A 15,674-nucleotide genomic window follows, 5' to 3' on the forward strand; every position below is an offset into this window, starting at 1 on the left:
GCAGAAGCATCCCTCATCCACACACCAATCATCTCATTAACTAACATAACAGACGAGCACACAAAAGATAAACTCGTTAATTCGTTTTGGGGAATTTATGACCGCAGCTGAGTTGGAGGCTCTAGTGCATTCTGAGCTACAGTATATCATGTGGCACAAGGCAGCATGTTCATTATTATTAGACCATAAATACAATACTACATTCTGCTTAGAGAGCACAAAGATGATTTATATGATACATGAAATCAGTTAAAGTGAGTAAAAAAAAACAACAAAAAAAACATAACACAATACAAGTGAATAAAATCAAAAATCTAAAAAGTGATCATAAAACCGTGTCTTAGTATTTTAAATGTCTCTTACAGATACATATTATTTCCTTAGCTGTGCTTTTTAATTCCAAATTTTGGTTATATTCAAATGTTTCTTAAAAGGGGTCAAGGTTAATACAGCCTGACTCATCATCAGGGCTGATCTGTATAGAGGTGGACACAGTAGCATGAACAGTGAACCCAAATTAAGGCTGTACTGAATGTCATTAAAATTTTAATTCAAAGCTTCTATTCAGGTTTTTTGAATAAACACGATTGTCTGTCATCAGACTTTTACATCATCACCCGAAAAAGAAAAATTCAAAATCCTTGAACAAAGTCCTCAATTGAATAAAGTGATTCATGAGAATATACAGTATGTATGAGTCATCTTGATTGACTCACCCTTCATAAGTCAATTTAAAATCGACATCTTTCTACAGCCGTTGTGTGTTTAAAAGTGATGATGTCATGCTTTGACGTATCATTATAAAGTACATTAATGACAAGTAATGAAACCATTGGCGCTTAGATTTGTTCCCTAGACCTCGCTTTCACTATGCCAAATTGTCTTCCACCAGGCACGAAGTCTCGCAGGAAAAGAAAGGCCGACATGTGAATCGAGTCAGGCTGGCAGCCTGGCACCATTTCTATCTGCTTTCACATCTCCATTAAATTAATAAACTCGCATATGTCCTGTGTTGTTGGTAGTTGTTACTCTGAGGAGAACAGAAGGATCCGACTGTCTTTGCAACAGCAGTGCCAACAATAATATTGCTTGGAAACGCTAGGGGGGGGAGAATATTGTCTGTTTCTTTAAACTAACTTACTAGAATACTGTTGGAGCCGATTGTTGTTATTGTGGCTGTATAAATGTAATTTATGGTGCAGTTAGATTGCTGCTCAACCACCCCAAGGAATTTTATTACATCTAACTTCTTCGTTTAATTGAGTTTCAGACATTTAAATGCCGTGGAGTTGGAAATGTTTGGATCCCACGAGTCAGAAATAATCCTGTGCAGCCATCACCAGAATCTAATACTAGATACTACTACTACTACTAGAATTCGAACGTCAATATTGTATATTAATCTTCGAACTATTCAGTAATATTCAGTAATACACACTATGATTTTGAGTCAAAATTAATTAATTTTCCTTCAAACCGCCAGAGATAAAGTTAATTCTCTTGAACTCTGACTCTGAATTTATTTTCTGCCAAAACAATATCACTCTTCCTCTCTCACCCCTATCCTTTTCTTTCATTTCCTCACTCTCCCTCTATGCACAGACCACTGCATGTCATCTTTGCCCTTACGAGCCACTCACACCTCATTCATCCTGTACATCTGGCGGGACTGGACGCACTTTTGCCCCGCTTCCCTTTCATCTCCGTGCCCACCTTGTCGGTGCACAGATGGCATCTTTTTGTGCGGCACGGTGGAGCAAAAAGCTCCGAGCTGAGTCCCTGGACACGTGTCAAATCTGCCCCCTCTGTGAGAGTCACTATTAGCGCCAGAGTAGCTAATCGCCTACCATCACAGACTGTCTCCGTCTGGGCCTGTGTGCATGTTTATGTGTGCTTGTGTGGAGTGGGAGACATGGCTGACTGTGCCAGCAAATACACAGGGATAGCAACGGCGCATGTACACATTTCAACGTAAAGAGGAGGCGACGCGTGATGACATATGTGATGATGGTGATAACAAGGCTGCAGGTGACAGATCACGGATTCCAACATATGACTGATGTTACGGCCATTTATGAGACATTTTGTCGCATGTAACCCCTCACCGCTAGTGCAAAACACAACTGACCCTGCCATAGATCATGGCCAGGTTGACCACTCAGCATCGTCGTGTGAGGCCTTACCTGGTCATACTTGGACGCCTTCAGGTGGTGGTTGATCAGCTCAAGGTTCAGGCGATTCTTCTCCTGCAAGGCAGCATGGAGCTTTGCTTTCTGAGGAATAAACAAGGGAGGGAAAAGAGAGACGTGTGTGTTGTGACATGATGATACACTATCTCCCTCATTGCAAAGACTTTTACGCCTGGACTGCATCACTGAGGCAAGCCGTGCGGCGTAACTCCATCTTAAAACTATTATATAAGCGACAGATGAAAGACTCAGGTTTGTGCCGATCCCTCCCTCTGTCTGTATGCATGTGCGAGGGGCTAAGCTTTTCCCCAAGATGCTGTCTGGGGGACAAAACCCACAGCTGCATACTGTCACCCTCCATTTGGTATGTGGTATTAGGGATGGAAGGGGAGAGCTGAAGAAGAAGTGGTGGTGGGGGGGCCACAGGAAGAAAGAGACAGGGAGAAAGAGAGGGGTGGAGGGTCAGAGGAAAGAAGCTGGATGGTGGGAAAGAGGAAGAGGAAGTGGGAAAAGGTTTTGAGGGAGAAATATTCAGGAGAGAAACACAAACTGAGGAGATGAAAGGATGGAAGTCGATGGCTGAATGCATCAGTCGAATGCTAAATAAGCAAATGAGTGCATAATGTCAGTAAAACCTGGCGAGCTCAAGATGAGATTAGGTTGCATATCACGTAAAAAAGGATTGAAAGAGGTGTGCAGTTTCCCGTCTGCACACTCTCTCACTGCCCAGATTCACATTCAGAAGTTGTCGTGCCGCTGGTGCTGCAGGTACTCAAGCATTACATAATTACGCCAGACTCAAACTAGGGCAACGCTCTCCTCCTATCACAGCTCTGAGCATTCAAGGGTGATTTCACTGCGACTGGTCATATCCTGGCACATAATACCACTTCATGCTAGTGCGCTGCGCTCATACTGTTGATTGCCATTCTCTGCATCCTGACTATAATACGTGGATCATTCGTTTATAAAAAAAAAAAAAAAAAAAGGCAGTCGGGCCTGTTCTGTGTTCGTGTTTTGTCTTTGTAGAACAAGCAACAGGAGTCAGTCACAGCTTTTGTTTTCAGGGCACGTCTAGCAGGATAAAAAGGTTGGCTGCAAGATGAGGAATGATTTATCTAAAAATAAAAATACTCCCTCAAAATGGATGAGATAAGATGAGTTAAGATAAGATGAGTTAAGGTAAGACAAGATAAGATAAGATAAGATAAGATAAGATAAGATAAGATAAGATAAGATAAGATAAGATAAGATTAGATAAGATAAGATAAGACTTTATCTAACCTGTACCTGTACTGGGGAGATTGAATTGATACAGCAGTTCAACAGTATATGGATATGTATACAAATACTACAACTGGTTCATATACAATTTAGCAATATAAAGTTGTTCTATATTTAAACAATGACTACCAATATAAGAATGACTAATGTGTCTTAATGTGTATATATAAGTGTATTATTTAATACGTATGCATATGCATATATTTTTAGGATAGTAGGTATATGTACAATAATAACGAGTATATAATAACGTATAGTATTAATCATATGTAAAAATATGAATAAATAAAGATATATACCCTTTAAATAACATATATACCCTTAGAGTCTCCAAAAGAGGATTTGGTTCAGTTACCATTTTTGAAACAAACTGGCAACAGATGTTCATTTCTGAGTGACTGAAACCCAGTCTGACTTTGAAAAGACGCAATCTAGCTCCAAAAAGCACCAGCCTGTCGGTCTTTGTCTTTTAGCATACACCACACAGACGTGCAATAAGCTCCCTTTCACCTGATTGCGATGATATACTCAACCAAAAGAGGACAGCGAGCCTTGCAGGCCGGCTTCAGCGCGAGAAAAGATTGCGCGGCTCCCAGGTTTTATGATCAGATTTATCAGCACAAATCGAGGAACTCAATAAGCCCCTAGCCGAGAGGAGAAGCGAGGAAAACAGACAAAGTGAGGGGCCAGCCAGGTTCATCCATCTCTTCGTGTGCAGGCAGAGAGACAGCAAGGCCTGTCGGAGGAAGACACAATCAAACCGAGACACAGATAGAGAACAGACAAGGACAGGAAGACACAGAGACTGGTGAGTGAGTTCACTCGCTGCTCTTATTGTGTAACGCTGTCGACACGGCGCATCGCTGCAGACTACAGAGCGCTCAGTGTGCTGAGCCACACCTAGCTACAGTAGCAGCCAGAAATGATCGTGCTCTTCTGCATTTGCCTGGTAATTACGGAGGCACCCGCGGACATGGCCTTGTAGCTGACACCGTAAGAGTGGGGACTGGAAGATTGCAAAGATAAGTGGAGACATGGGTGTCCACATTTTTTTTTTGGGGGGGGGGGGGGCACGTATAAACACAAACATGAAGACAGACTGGGCTAAAGAAAGTTTAGAGAGAGGTTGAGGCTGCCAGAGTGTATTAACAAAAGAGACAAAGAAACATCAAAAAAGAAAAACACAATGACCTTTAAAAGCCTGCTTTTTATGGGCCTCAGGAATAATGTCTGCCTCTCCTCTTCCTCCCACTTCCAGTGAATCACACATTCACAGCTCTGCTTAACACTCCGTAACATCTTGTAAACACAGTGCTATACTGCAAAGCCAAGGGACACACACACACGCACACATTTTCCGTGCCAATTTAGACCTTCAATATGCACAAATAAACAGAGAAATCTGGTTTGAATATATAAAGGATATGATAATTAGGAAAAACAACTCAACGGGGGATTTACAGCACTCCGAGGACTTCTGTGCAGATCCGTGTTGGAGTGATAAAAGTGTCGATACGCACGCGGTCGGGAAATTCGAGATCCATATGTGCGTGCCGAGAGAGTGGACGGGCAACAGGGACAGACCTCAACACTACTAATGACTAATTCACTCTGACAACTTCTTTCTTCCTTGCTCTTCTGTCTTTTCTTTTTCATCTCCCAAACACACACACATACACACATCCAGCCCCCCCCACACACACACACACGCACATACACACACTGACAAACTGATGCATGCACTCTCTCTTCCATCACCACCATGTTTATCATTCTCTCCCCAAACCCACTAATTTAGCTGCTGGCCCTAAATCTGTACTGCTCGCTGTGGCCAGCCTGTCAATGAGCTTTCCAAAGTCCCAGAATCTATTGTGCATCCACACCAACGACTCCTATGTCTCAATTTAAACGGAAGTGTCTGCATTAGGAGATTTGTGTCTGTAATTTGTAGCAATCTACATGAATGGATCGATTGTTTATTGGCCATATGTCAGCGGAATACATGACACGAAACGCGAAACATTCACCATCTCTCTCGGTTGCCTGCTCAACCCTGTGGGCGATTTGTTTTGTGTTAAGTTGTTTAATGCTGCAGGACTGTGAACTTCTTCGTGACGGACTTGGATTTTCCACGACAGTCCCTCATCTCAGCTAACGGAGAGCAACAGTCGTTAATCTACACTTTCAAAAGGAGTCTGCAAACATTAACCAATGACCGGCTAGCAGCACAAAAGAGAAGTTCCACAGAGCCCCTTTACATGAACAAGGTTACATTGTTAAATAGTGAGTTTAGAGGTGCTGGTGGATTGATTTTATCAGCTTTGGACAGGCTAGCTGTTGTTCCCCTGAGTTAACTGTCTCCTGACTGTACCCTCAATTTATGGAGAGCGGTAACTTCTCATCTAACGTGTATCAGCAAAGTGAATAAGATTAGTTTTCAAACTGTCTAAGTTTGTCTCTTTAAGCTGAATGCAGTGGTTGTTCCACGTAGCTAAAAGACTCAAACACATCACAGGCTTCATCACGCATGTGCAGCATGTGCATCTTATCTTTATAGTTACTGTCGGTGTCCATCCATCAGTACTGCATGGGCACCAGAGAAAGACCTTCATTATCACTGTGGGAGGGAAAAAACATCTAAACAAATCTAACTTGTCTCAATAACAGCTGCTTATTTAGGTTTGTGCCATCAGTGACCAGGTATGTGTTTGGGTAATTTGCCATTTTCAGCATGTAGGTTGTGAGCTTGTAGGTTGTTGTTGTTGCTCCACGTAGCTATGGAGATTTAGGAAACAATAACAGATAGCAAAAAGAAGAGGGGAACGCTGCCTGAATTAATTGCTCAATGACAGGGCTGTAACAACAGTCTACATCCAATAATAGTCCAATAATTATATCTTATTCCCTCTAGAGCCATATGTTGTGGTTGATGTAATGTAAAGCACGGAGACCACTTCAAGCCTGATTACATTGTTTGCTTACTCTGCGTGTCTTCATGCCATGCCTTAAAACACTGAGAGTTCTTCTACTCTTTGTTTAAGCCCTGACGTCTTTGCATCTTAGGAGATTTTGGCTCAAAAAACACATTCTTAAGTTAACCTTCATCTTACAATGAGGACACAGGTTAGCACCGGGCCTTACCAGATCAACTCATGTAACAGGTTGTCTTTGAGAGCAAAGACAGGCAAGTTAAGCAAAGCTCACAATGAGCAGCCGAAGCCTGAATAAATGTTGACTGTCGCCGACTAAGCTCAGTTGACAAAGCAGTTCTCCAGACAAAACACAGAAGAGCGGCAGCGTCAGCACCTGCTCACCGATTTGACAAGGCTGTGTGCAAAGAGTGATTCAAGAAACCTATTAATTAGCTTTTCTTTCCTTTGTGGATCTGTAAAAATAAAGCTTGTGCAGCTGAATCCGAGTAAGAAACACCAGCATGTTTGCCACATTTTGGGTGAAGCATAGTAGCAGTTACGGCAGTCAACATTTGTTAGGAACTAAAACATTACTGTGATCAGGCCCTGTTGAGGGGAAAGGACAGAGCTGTACCATAAATAACACAATTACGAGATATTACATTCAGGCAATGCTTCTGGTTATTGTTAATCTGTGTCACTGCGTCAGGAAGTCTGCAAAAAAAGCTGCAGCATCATGTTTTCTTTCACATGAACTCTGTTTGTCCAAACCAGACCAGGAAGTTATTTAAAAGGTCAACATACAACATAAGATGTTTTTAGGTATTTTCCTTTGGCTTTTGATAACCTGACAGCGAGAAGCCGAGCGGAACGTAATTGAAAATGATTCAATTTGACGTACTCACTTGGATCTCCCGACATGTATTCATACTGATCCAAATTGGGTTAAATATGAATGGAAAGAATCTTATAATAATTCCCTCTCTTCATTACAGAGCACACCACAGCTCTGTTTAATCAAATGTAAATTTAATTCTGTCCACATCGCTGTTTCCAGCCGTGAAGGCTTTAAATCTTGAACATGCCGTATTTTCCTACGGAGACGCAGGCTTCAGTTTGTATTTAAGGACACGTTGCAGCTTTCGAATTGTGGATGTGCTACTTAAAAACAAAACAGCCGTTAATGGGAATTAATTGCAACATTTAAACCTGGCTTCTTGCACGCGAACAGTAAATTACACAGACAGGATCTTGGATCTGCCTCGTTTAGAAAACACAGGTTTTGGATCACGCTGAATTATAGTATTCAAATAGGAGTAAACCTGTCGCCGTAATGCAGAAGTTATAATGGCAAAGAGATGGAGGATGATGGAGGACAGTTGCAGCAATTTCTACGACGCCTCTAAATGGGATTCTTGTGGGTAGAGGACTGCTTCTGTTCTCCCTGAACTCCCTGGGGGGATCGTCATTAATCAGACGTTACGGTGGAAACACTTTGTTCCACTTGGAACGCAGAGACACTGACAACATCTGCCATCTTCAGTGGGAGCACCGGTGAAGTCACAGGCAATCAGAGACGTACGGCGTGTCCGTTAAATTTAGCAGGTGAAGATATTACCTTCACGGAGAATAAATAGCAACAAGGTTTACAGCAGGAACTCCATTTGAAATTTAAACCGGAGGTCATGCCTGAAGTTTGGAGAAGAGATCATGTGAGACAAATTAAACCTCATTTTCAACCCAGAGATAGAAGCATAATCCGCTCTGTGTTTTCCCATGTGAGTCATATTAAGTACAGCACACACTGGTTGTTTAGACTGATCCTCCAACAAAAGACTTCACGCCACCATATCAAATGTGTTCAATTCTATTGATGCATCGTGATATTATGCACAGATATCTCTCTCCGCTGCTATCCACTAAACTTTTGTGGACCTCTGCAGTAAACGTGGGCGCAAAGACTGTGCAAAGTCTTTTCTGTGCTCAAGCGGTGCCTTGACTGTTGTCCAACATCCAGTAGCTGCTGCACCTTCAGCCTGCCTGCACCAAAGCAGGACCATGGACAGCTCCCCAAACTTGAGCCTGTAATACTAATGTTAGTCAGAACAAATTCTGTCAAACATCACTGGTGGTTTTGCTGATGTGTGACATTACAGCCACGTATACATTTACATTATACATCTGAGGTATGTTTAAAAAATTATGTATGAGTATGTTTGAAAATTAAAGGTACCCTGTGGAGTTTTTCGACCACCAGCAGCGTTTTTAAGACTGGATCCCCATGTTGTTTGTATCACACACAAATGCACATGCACAATGGGCTGACACAATGCGCTGCCGTGCCACCAGCTTCGCACTCTTCTACCGCTCAACAGTTGGCGGTGGTGTCGTGTGAGGAAGCGCCGCAGCGGGCCAGCAAAGGCAGCTAAGAAGAAGACTTCAAGCTGGCAAACATGGATGTAAACAATTGAAAACATCCACAGAAAACGGCTCTGCAAAAGTGTTATGCGGACGGGGAATGAATACACCACATTTGTTAGACTTTGCAGAGAATCATCATGCGGTCAGTTTGAGCAAACACTGCAAACAAACAGTTCCTGAGCTCATGTTGTAATATCTGCTATGAAATTGTGTGTTTTAAAGAGTTGTGAACCTTGCCCTGAGCCTTCCCAGGATGCCTTTTTCACACTAAATCACGATCCCATCACCTGTTACCAGTTTACCTGTTTACCTGTGGAATGTTCCAAACAGCTTCAATGCATTCCACCTTCTTTGGAATCGAGGTCATACCAAATAGTTGTAGAATCACATCACACAATTATATTTTCACAGCAATGGATCAACTACCTCTAGTGTATTTCTAGAGTCATACCATTATGAAATTAAAAAAAAACACTGACTGAAGTACAAAAACAGGACTTAAAAAACAGACTAAAACATACAAAACCACTCAAAATCACTACCTATGATATAATGTATCTGAAAGAGGACACACTTTGAAGGTTAATGCACCTTTAAGGCGGTCCATGCATTGGCACTGTACATCCCCACTTAAGGAATTGGTTATGAAAATGAGGGACGTTTTAGAGATTTATGAAGTAACACTGGCAAGGTCTTTACTGCAGCATAAAAGTAACACAGAGTGTGTCCTCTGAAGGGCCCAGTAGGTGTTCGCCTTCTTTGCAAGAACGTGCGACATCAATCCCACTTAATCTTTGACCAAGCATCAGCTTCCTTGGCGGACTGTCGCAGGTCTCAAGAGCATCTTAAAATCAGGCAGTTAGCACGGTGCTAATCCTATGTTACCGGTTGTTTACAGCTTGTGCATGACATCCGAGCGACTACAACATAACAGCTGCATTGACAAACCTTTCCTTTAACCTCTTTAGTCGACCCTTGGCTCATGTTGCCATTTTGGACTTATTACATTACTCATCTTATCTTGGTGCTCACAATGAAGTGCAGCTCAGTTCTGCTGGGTGTTTGTCGCCATAATGTCATCAATAGATAATTCATCAACATGCCATCAAAATACTCCCCTTTGTGTCAGTGTCATTATCAGCTGACATTCCTGCAACCTATGCCACAAATGTGTCTCCACAGGTGTCTCCTTCATAAAATATAAATGAGTGGCTCCTCCAGTTGTGGTGGCAGCGTGTGCGCGCATGTGTTTATGTAAATGTGTTTATGTGCGAGCAGACACGCAAAATGTCACAAGACCTATGAGGCCATTTCAAATAAGTGTCAACTGTGGACGCAGATGGCGGGGGGTAATGGCAATATAGTGAAGCTTGAGCTGGAGTGTGTGTGGGTGTCTGTGTGTGCGCATGCAAGCATGAATGAGTTGCGTAACTAGCATCTCCAGGCATACAGTAGCTTTAAGCTCTGCAGCCGCACTGTTCCAGACCTCTCATCTGAATCCTAAGGATTTAAAATCCCTAAAAATGATTCATGTGGCACAAATTATCCCACAGAATGAGCGGACGCACGCGCGCGCACACACATATACACTCCATCAAGTTAAAGCCGCAAGTTCCCACAATGTGTAATACGCAAATAATTTGAGGGAACCCCTTGTTAGTGGATATGTAAATAAAAGGTCTGAAAAAGTGTCTGACTGCGAGACATGTGACTCACTCCTGCAGATTTAATAATGTGGATCAAGTGGAGCTTGAATGGAAAGCCAGCCTACGCAGTCACAGACGTTTAATATTAACAATGTCTCAAGTCCAAAAGACTCCACATCAGGTCAATGCAGCAGCGGGAATGTTATGCACATGCATAATCTTCTTACAAGGAAGGAATCACTGTATAGAAGATTCCATTGTGCTCGAGCAAATACTCATCAAGAAGTGTTCTTAAACTCAAATCTGTGCACAAATACAGAGCCTTCTGGGATGTGTGGTGTCGAGTTTTGCTCACTTCTTCTCTTGAGCGAAAATCAAACAGCTACAGCTTTGTTTCCACATCCTGTCGTGTGTGTGTGTGTGTGTGTGTGTGTGTGTGTGTGTGTGTGTGTGTGTGTGTGTGTGTGTGTGTGTGTGTGTGTGTGTGTGAACTCCACTGCCTGCCTCTGCCACAGAGCAGGAGACAATCCAGAGTTTTATGGAGGAGAGAAGACAGAGAAGAGGCAGGGAGAGGCAGGCGCTACCGTCAGGAGAGATTAACTTCTCCTCCATGTAACGCACATCCTCATTCACCTCACTCTTCGACCTCCTCTGTCGCTTCTCCTGTTACTCATGTGAGCTGCGCTTCGTTTCTGTAACACTCGCGCTCGTGTACGTGTTGGATGTACAGTTCACACAGTGTTGGCCCTAGAAACAACTCAAAGTTTTAGGCACACATCCGAGGCGAGATACCAAAGAGCTTATTTATTTCTCGAGCAGGTGCGCCATTGGCTGTGTATTGTGTAAACCAAACTTGAATGTGAGATCATTTCCTCTCCCATTCATTTAGACACTTTTCACTCATCTGACAAACAGCATAATTGCCACTAATGCATGAACGTGTGGGAGGCCTGTATTAAAAACTGTATATGCAATTTGCCAGCCACAAGTGCTGCCGTCTACATTTGCAATGAGCATATAAGCAGAGTCTAATGTATTTTAGATTGATGCTTTGATTAGATAACAATAGTGGAGAGATGACAGACAATGATAGAGAGAGATGCAACCACCAGACTTCTAATTATGTTATATTGAGTCCTGGAAACTTTTGGTGGGCATTACTCAATAATACAGCAATTACACAACAATTTTAGAAGATCACTGAATGCCGCACTGTGCGAGCAAGTCTTGATTGTAATCTGTGACAGACTGTGTTATGTCAGCTGTCAGTGAATGTCTGGTGAAAGTTGTAAACAGAGAACAACTCACATCTTCTCTCTGCGCCACTCAAGTTTTGGAAATGTAGCAAAAAGAACATCAAGCTTTGTCCATAGCGTACTTTTACACATCAAAAAAAGGGTGTTTAGCCAGTCTCAGCAAGGGAGTAATCATCTTTATTTTGTTAATCGTGTGTACAAAAAAACAAAAAAACTTGATGTAAAGTGAGAGGCAGCTATATAAACTGATAAACAAAAGATCCACAAGACCTAACATCTGCCATCAATACAGTGTCAATATTGTCAATATTATCATATCATTTATACAATAACATGATTTGAAAATGTCAGCAGTAGCAGTGTACAGGTTCACCAGTGTATTCTCATTTTATGACACATCCTGGTTGGTTAGAGTGTAGATGTGGGTCATAGAGGCTCTCACATTGTTGGATCTTGGGTCTTACACTTTGATGCAGCTCGTCTTTGGTCACCAAAAGTGGCAAATGTTGGATTGACAACCAAAGAGTTCACAATGTTCCTTTCATTACCCTCAAGTATCATCTGGGAGAGCCTTAAATCACACTGTGTAAAAGGGGCCTTTAATGCTGGTGGCGGTGGCAGTCAGTGTTTCCTCGTGGTTAAGCGTAGACATCTGATGCCAGATACAAACTGCGCTGTATTCCAATCGGATCTAAATCTAAACTGAAAGCGGTCTCAACGGGGTCAGGGGGAAAGATGGAGCACATGTGCACGCATCAACTTTGACTGTGAACTATGTGCGATATGTCGAGGTGCTCCAGCTGCACTGTATATGGAGGACGCTCTGGGGGAAACATTAGCCTCTCTTGAGAGTTCATATGCCCCATGGGGGGGAATATTAGGGCATGGGAGTGTGCACATTGAAGTGTGTGTGTGTGTGTGTGTGTGTGTGTGTGTGTGTGTGTGTGTGTGTGTGTGTGCGCGCGCGCGCGTGTGTGTGCATGCATGTGTGTGTGTGTGTGTCCTGTATGTACATACTGTGGGAGCAGGCAGAGGGAGTCAAACAGGGCTCCCATGACGTGGGCAGCAAAGCTTGCAGTCACATTGATGACATAACACATTTGATGTGAACAGGACCTATTGTTCCCTGCAGCCACACACACAATATCAGAGGGCTGGAAAATAAGTTCTGAGGAAGATCAGTGTAATGCTAATGAGGAGCCCAAGAGCTGGTTAGGGATTACATGTGCTTCGATGGGCCTTCATGCTCACATAATGCTTGGATGGACCTTCAAGCTCAGAATACACAAGTGCAAACACACACACACACACACACACACACACACACACACAAACACACAGGCATGCACATAAATGCTATAAAAACACACTCAAATTGACACACTCTTCCTCACACACACGTTTCTATGAGTGCACACACAGACACACACACACAATACCCATAAATGCATGCTCACATGACCCCAATCTGCAGCAAAACATACTGCACGAGTGCTAAATAATTTACATCTGACCCCATTGCACAGTTGCTAAATTGTACAGTATGCTAGGAATACACACTGACGGAGCCTTAGCAGAGGTTTCCTCACCGCTGGTTTGCAATGGGGAGGGTTTACAATTTAGAGCTATAGGTAGGGAAAAAATCAATCCGAAACACCACCTCCTGTGTATCTCATTACAAAAAGGGCATATCAGGACAAAGTAAGGTACTTCTGCACTGCTAATCAGTGCAAAAACATGCAGGATTTTCCACTCATCAGCAGATGCTTCAAAATGCTGCTGACCGTCTTCTAACAAAGACAAAGAGAACATTATGCTAGTGTTGGCATCTTTCCATTAGCTGCCAGCAGAGTTTAGAATTCATTATAATATTTTTGGTTTTATCTATCAGGCACTGAAGTCCCTGAGTACATTTCTTAATTGACTTAAAGCCTCTCAGGTCGGCTAACAAGTGTCTACTGGGTGTTCCCCTGAGCTCTGCATAAAATGAAGATCAAGCATTTAGTTTCTGCAGTCAGTATAACAGTAGTCACTCATATTCCATTTATTCCGTTCCTCTTGCACTTGACACAATCCTGCCTGTTTGATTGTATTTCAACAAACACTTGTATTGTGAATCACGTAACATTTGTAATCATTGCATTTTTTTCACTATACATTAGCAGTGTAAAAACTACCAAATGGTGCCTCGTGTGAGCAGCGCTACAACGCAGCTGCAGTGCAACATCGGGGGGAAAAAAAGAACTGGGACTGCTACCATGACTACATAACTAGCCTTTCACCAAAACATGCAAAGCACCAGTTTAAATCTCTCGCTGACTTCCTTCTTGTCAGGCTCACAGATCTCTGGAGAGTGTACCAACTGATAATGAGACATTGGAATTTAAATACACTTACTTACTTAGATCTGTTTCACATCAAAAAAAGGCTCCTCTCAGCTGTATTTGCACTTGCAGTGATACAAATATGGACCTTTTCCATAGTGTCCACCTGTAAAACTGCATTGCAGGCGCATGTGACCGAGCTTTAGGTCTCAAGTGAGCAGGACTCAGTGGCACGGAGCAATAGGTGACAGTTACAGGAGCACACGTCCTGTCATGTCATCTGTATCCGAACAGGCTGGTCTGTCTGACATTGTGCACTCCTCTCTCCCTCCATCTAGGTGCCCTTGGTGTTCAGTCCACCAAAGGCTTCTCGTCCTATGTTTAATCATTCAAGCCCTTTCCAGACACAGAACACTGGGGACTGAAAAGAAAGAGAAGATAATGGAAGGGTTGAGTGAAGGAAAATGTAGAGGAAGACAGAGGCACAAGACAGGTGCAATTTAGGCAAGAGAATGTAATCAGGAAGTTATTTAGAGGAAGAGATTGAGAGGAGAGTGTGAACGCGAGCGAAAGAGGAGCCCAAGGAGAAAAAGGGGACAGAAAGGGAGAAGACAACCTAAAAAAAAAAAATAAAGAATTACAGATGACAGTGGGAGACAATTAGTGAGGGGGAATTAACAGGCCTTTTAGCAGCATGATCCTGCACTAAAGGGCTCACCTAGCCTGGCAGTGCCATGTCGAATTTATGTTTGAGCAAGGGCACTTTGGTCTTGTACACTATCCTACACGTATAACGCCCCAACTATAAACAACGTCGTATAAATTGGGTGGGGAGGCTTTTAGTGATGTCAGCCAGAGGACTCTGTACACTTGTCCTTAATTGATACTCAGTTACGAGATGCAGACGGCGGATGAAGAAGAATCACGTGGTAAAGCATGATAAAATATCCTAACTCACATTGCTTCTATATACATAGAATAAATATCACCCACCCCATCAGCAACCATTTATTTCAAGAGATGCGGGGAGTGCACCAATTGCATGACAAAACAAAATCAAGTGCTACTCATATTATTTTTTTTATCAAACTGTATTTGTATTATCACTTCAATCAGACATCCATTTACTTCTAATGCTCCCTCTCTTCCTCCTCTTACTTGGCTCCTTTGCCCCACCCTCCTGTTTTTCCTCTTTTTTTGTTGCTTTTTTCTCCCTCTGCAGTGCTCTGTGTCTTTCTTTTAATATAACTTCTGTGTATCTTGAAAAGCTGCCAGGAAAAGTGCAGAGGAAATGTTCCTTTATTGTTTCCCTCTCTGCCTGCCCCGCTGGCTAAATGACATCAACACTTATGGTGTGTATGCTAGCAATCAATACGGTACTCACTCATATTCAGCCGTGTGTGTTCCCATTCGGAGCTACACGGGTTGCGTGTACACACACACACACACACACACACACACACACACACACACACACACACACACACACACACACACACACACACACACACTAAACAGAGGTGGGGGGTGAGGGGAGGGGATGATGAGGTTGCTATAGAAACTGTTCTCTTTCAGGTATGGTGTGTCGGGATGATAAAAAGTAGCAATGAACTATCACATCTAACATATCTGATGCCCTTTG

General features: G+C 42.7%; 1 protein-coding gene across 2 annotated transcripts in view; it reads right to left on the reverse strand.

Annotated features, from left to right (window-relative positions):
- The window catches only part of LOC119030009 (RIMS-binding protein 2-like), a 70,598-nt gene that overhangs the window by 29,875 nt on the left and 25,049 nt on the right, over positions 1–15,674 (reverse strand). For both annotated transcript variants that reach the window (XM_037117303.1, XM_037117304.1), the window contains one exon: positions 2,184–2,273. In XM_037117303.1, coding sequence (XP_036973198.1) covers positions 2,184–2,273 — 90 coding nt within the window. The remainder of the gene's footprint in view (positions 1–2,183; positions 2,274–15,674) is intronic.

This window comes from Acanthopagrus latus, chromosome 12, assembly GCF_904848185.1.
Source record: "Acanthopagrus latus isolate v.2019 chromosome 12, fAcaLat1.1, whole genome shotgun sequence".
Lineage (NCBI taxonomy): Eukaryota > Metazoa > Chordata > Actinopteri > Spariformes > Sparidae > Acanthopagrus > Acanthopagrus latus.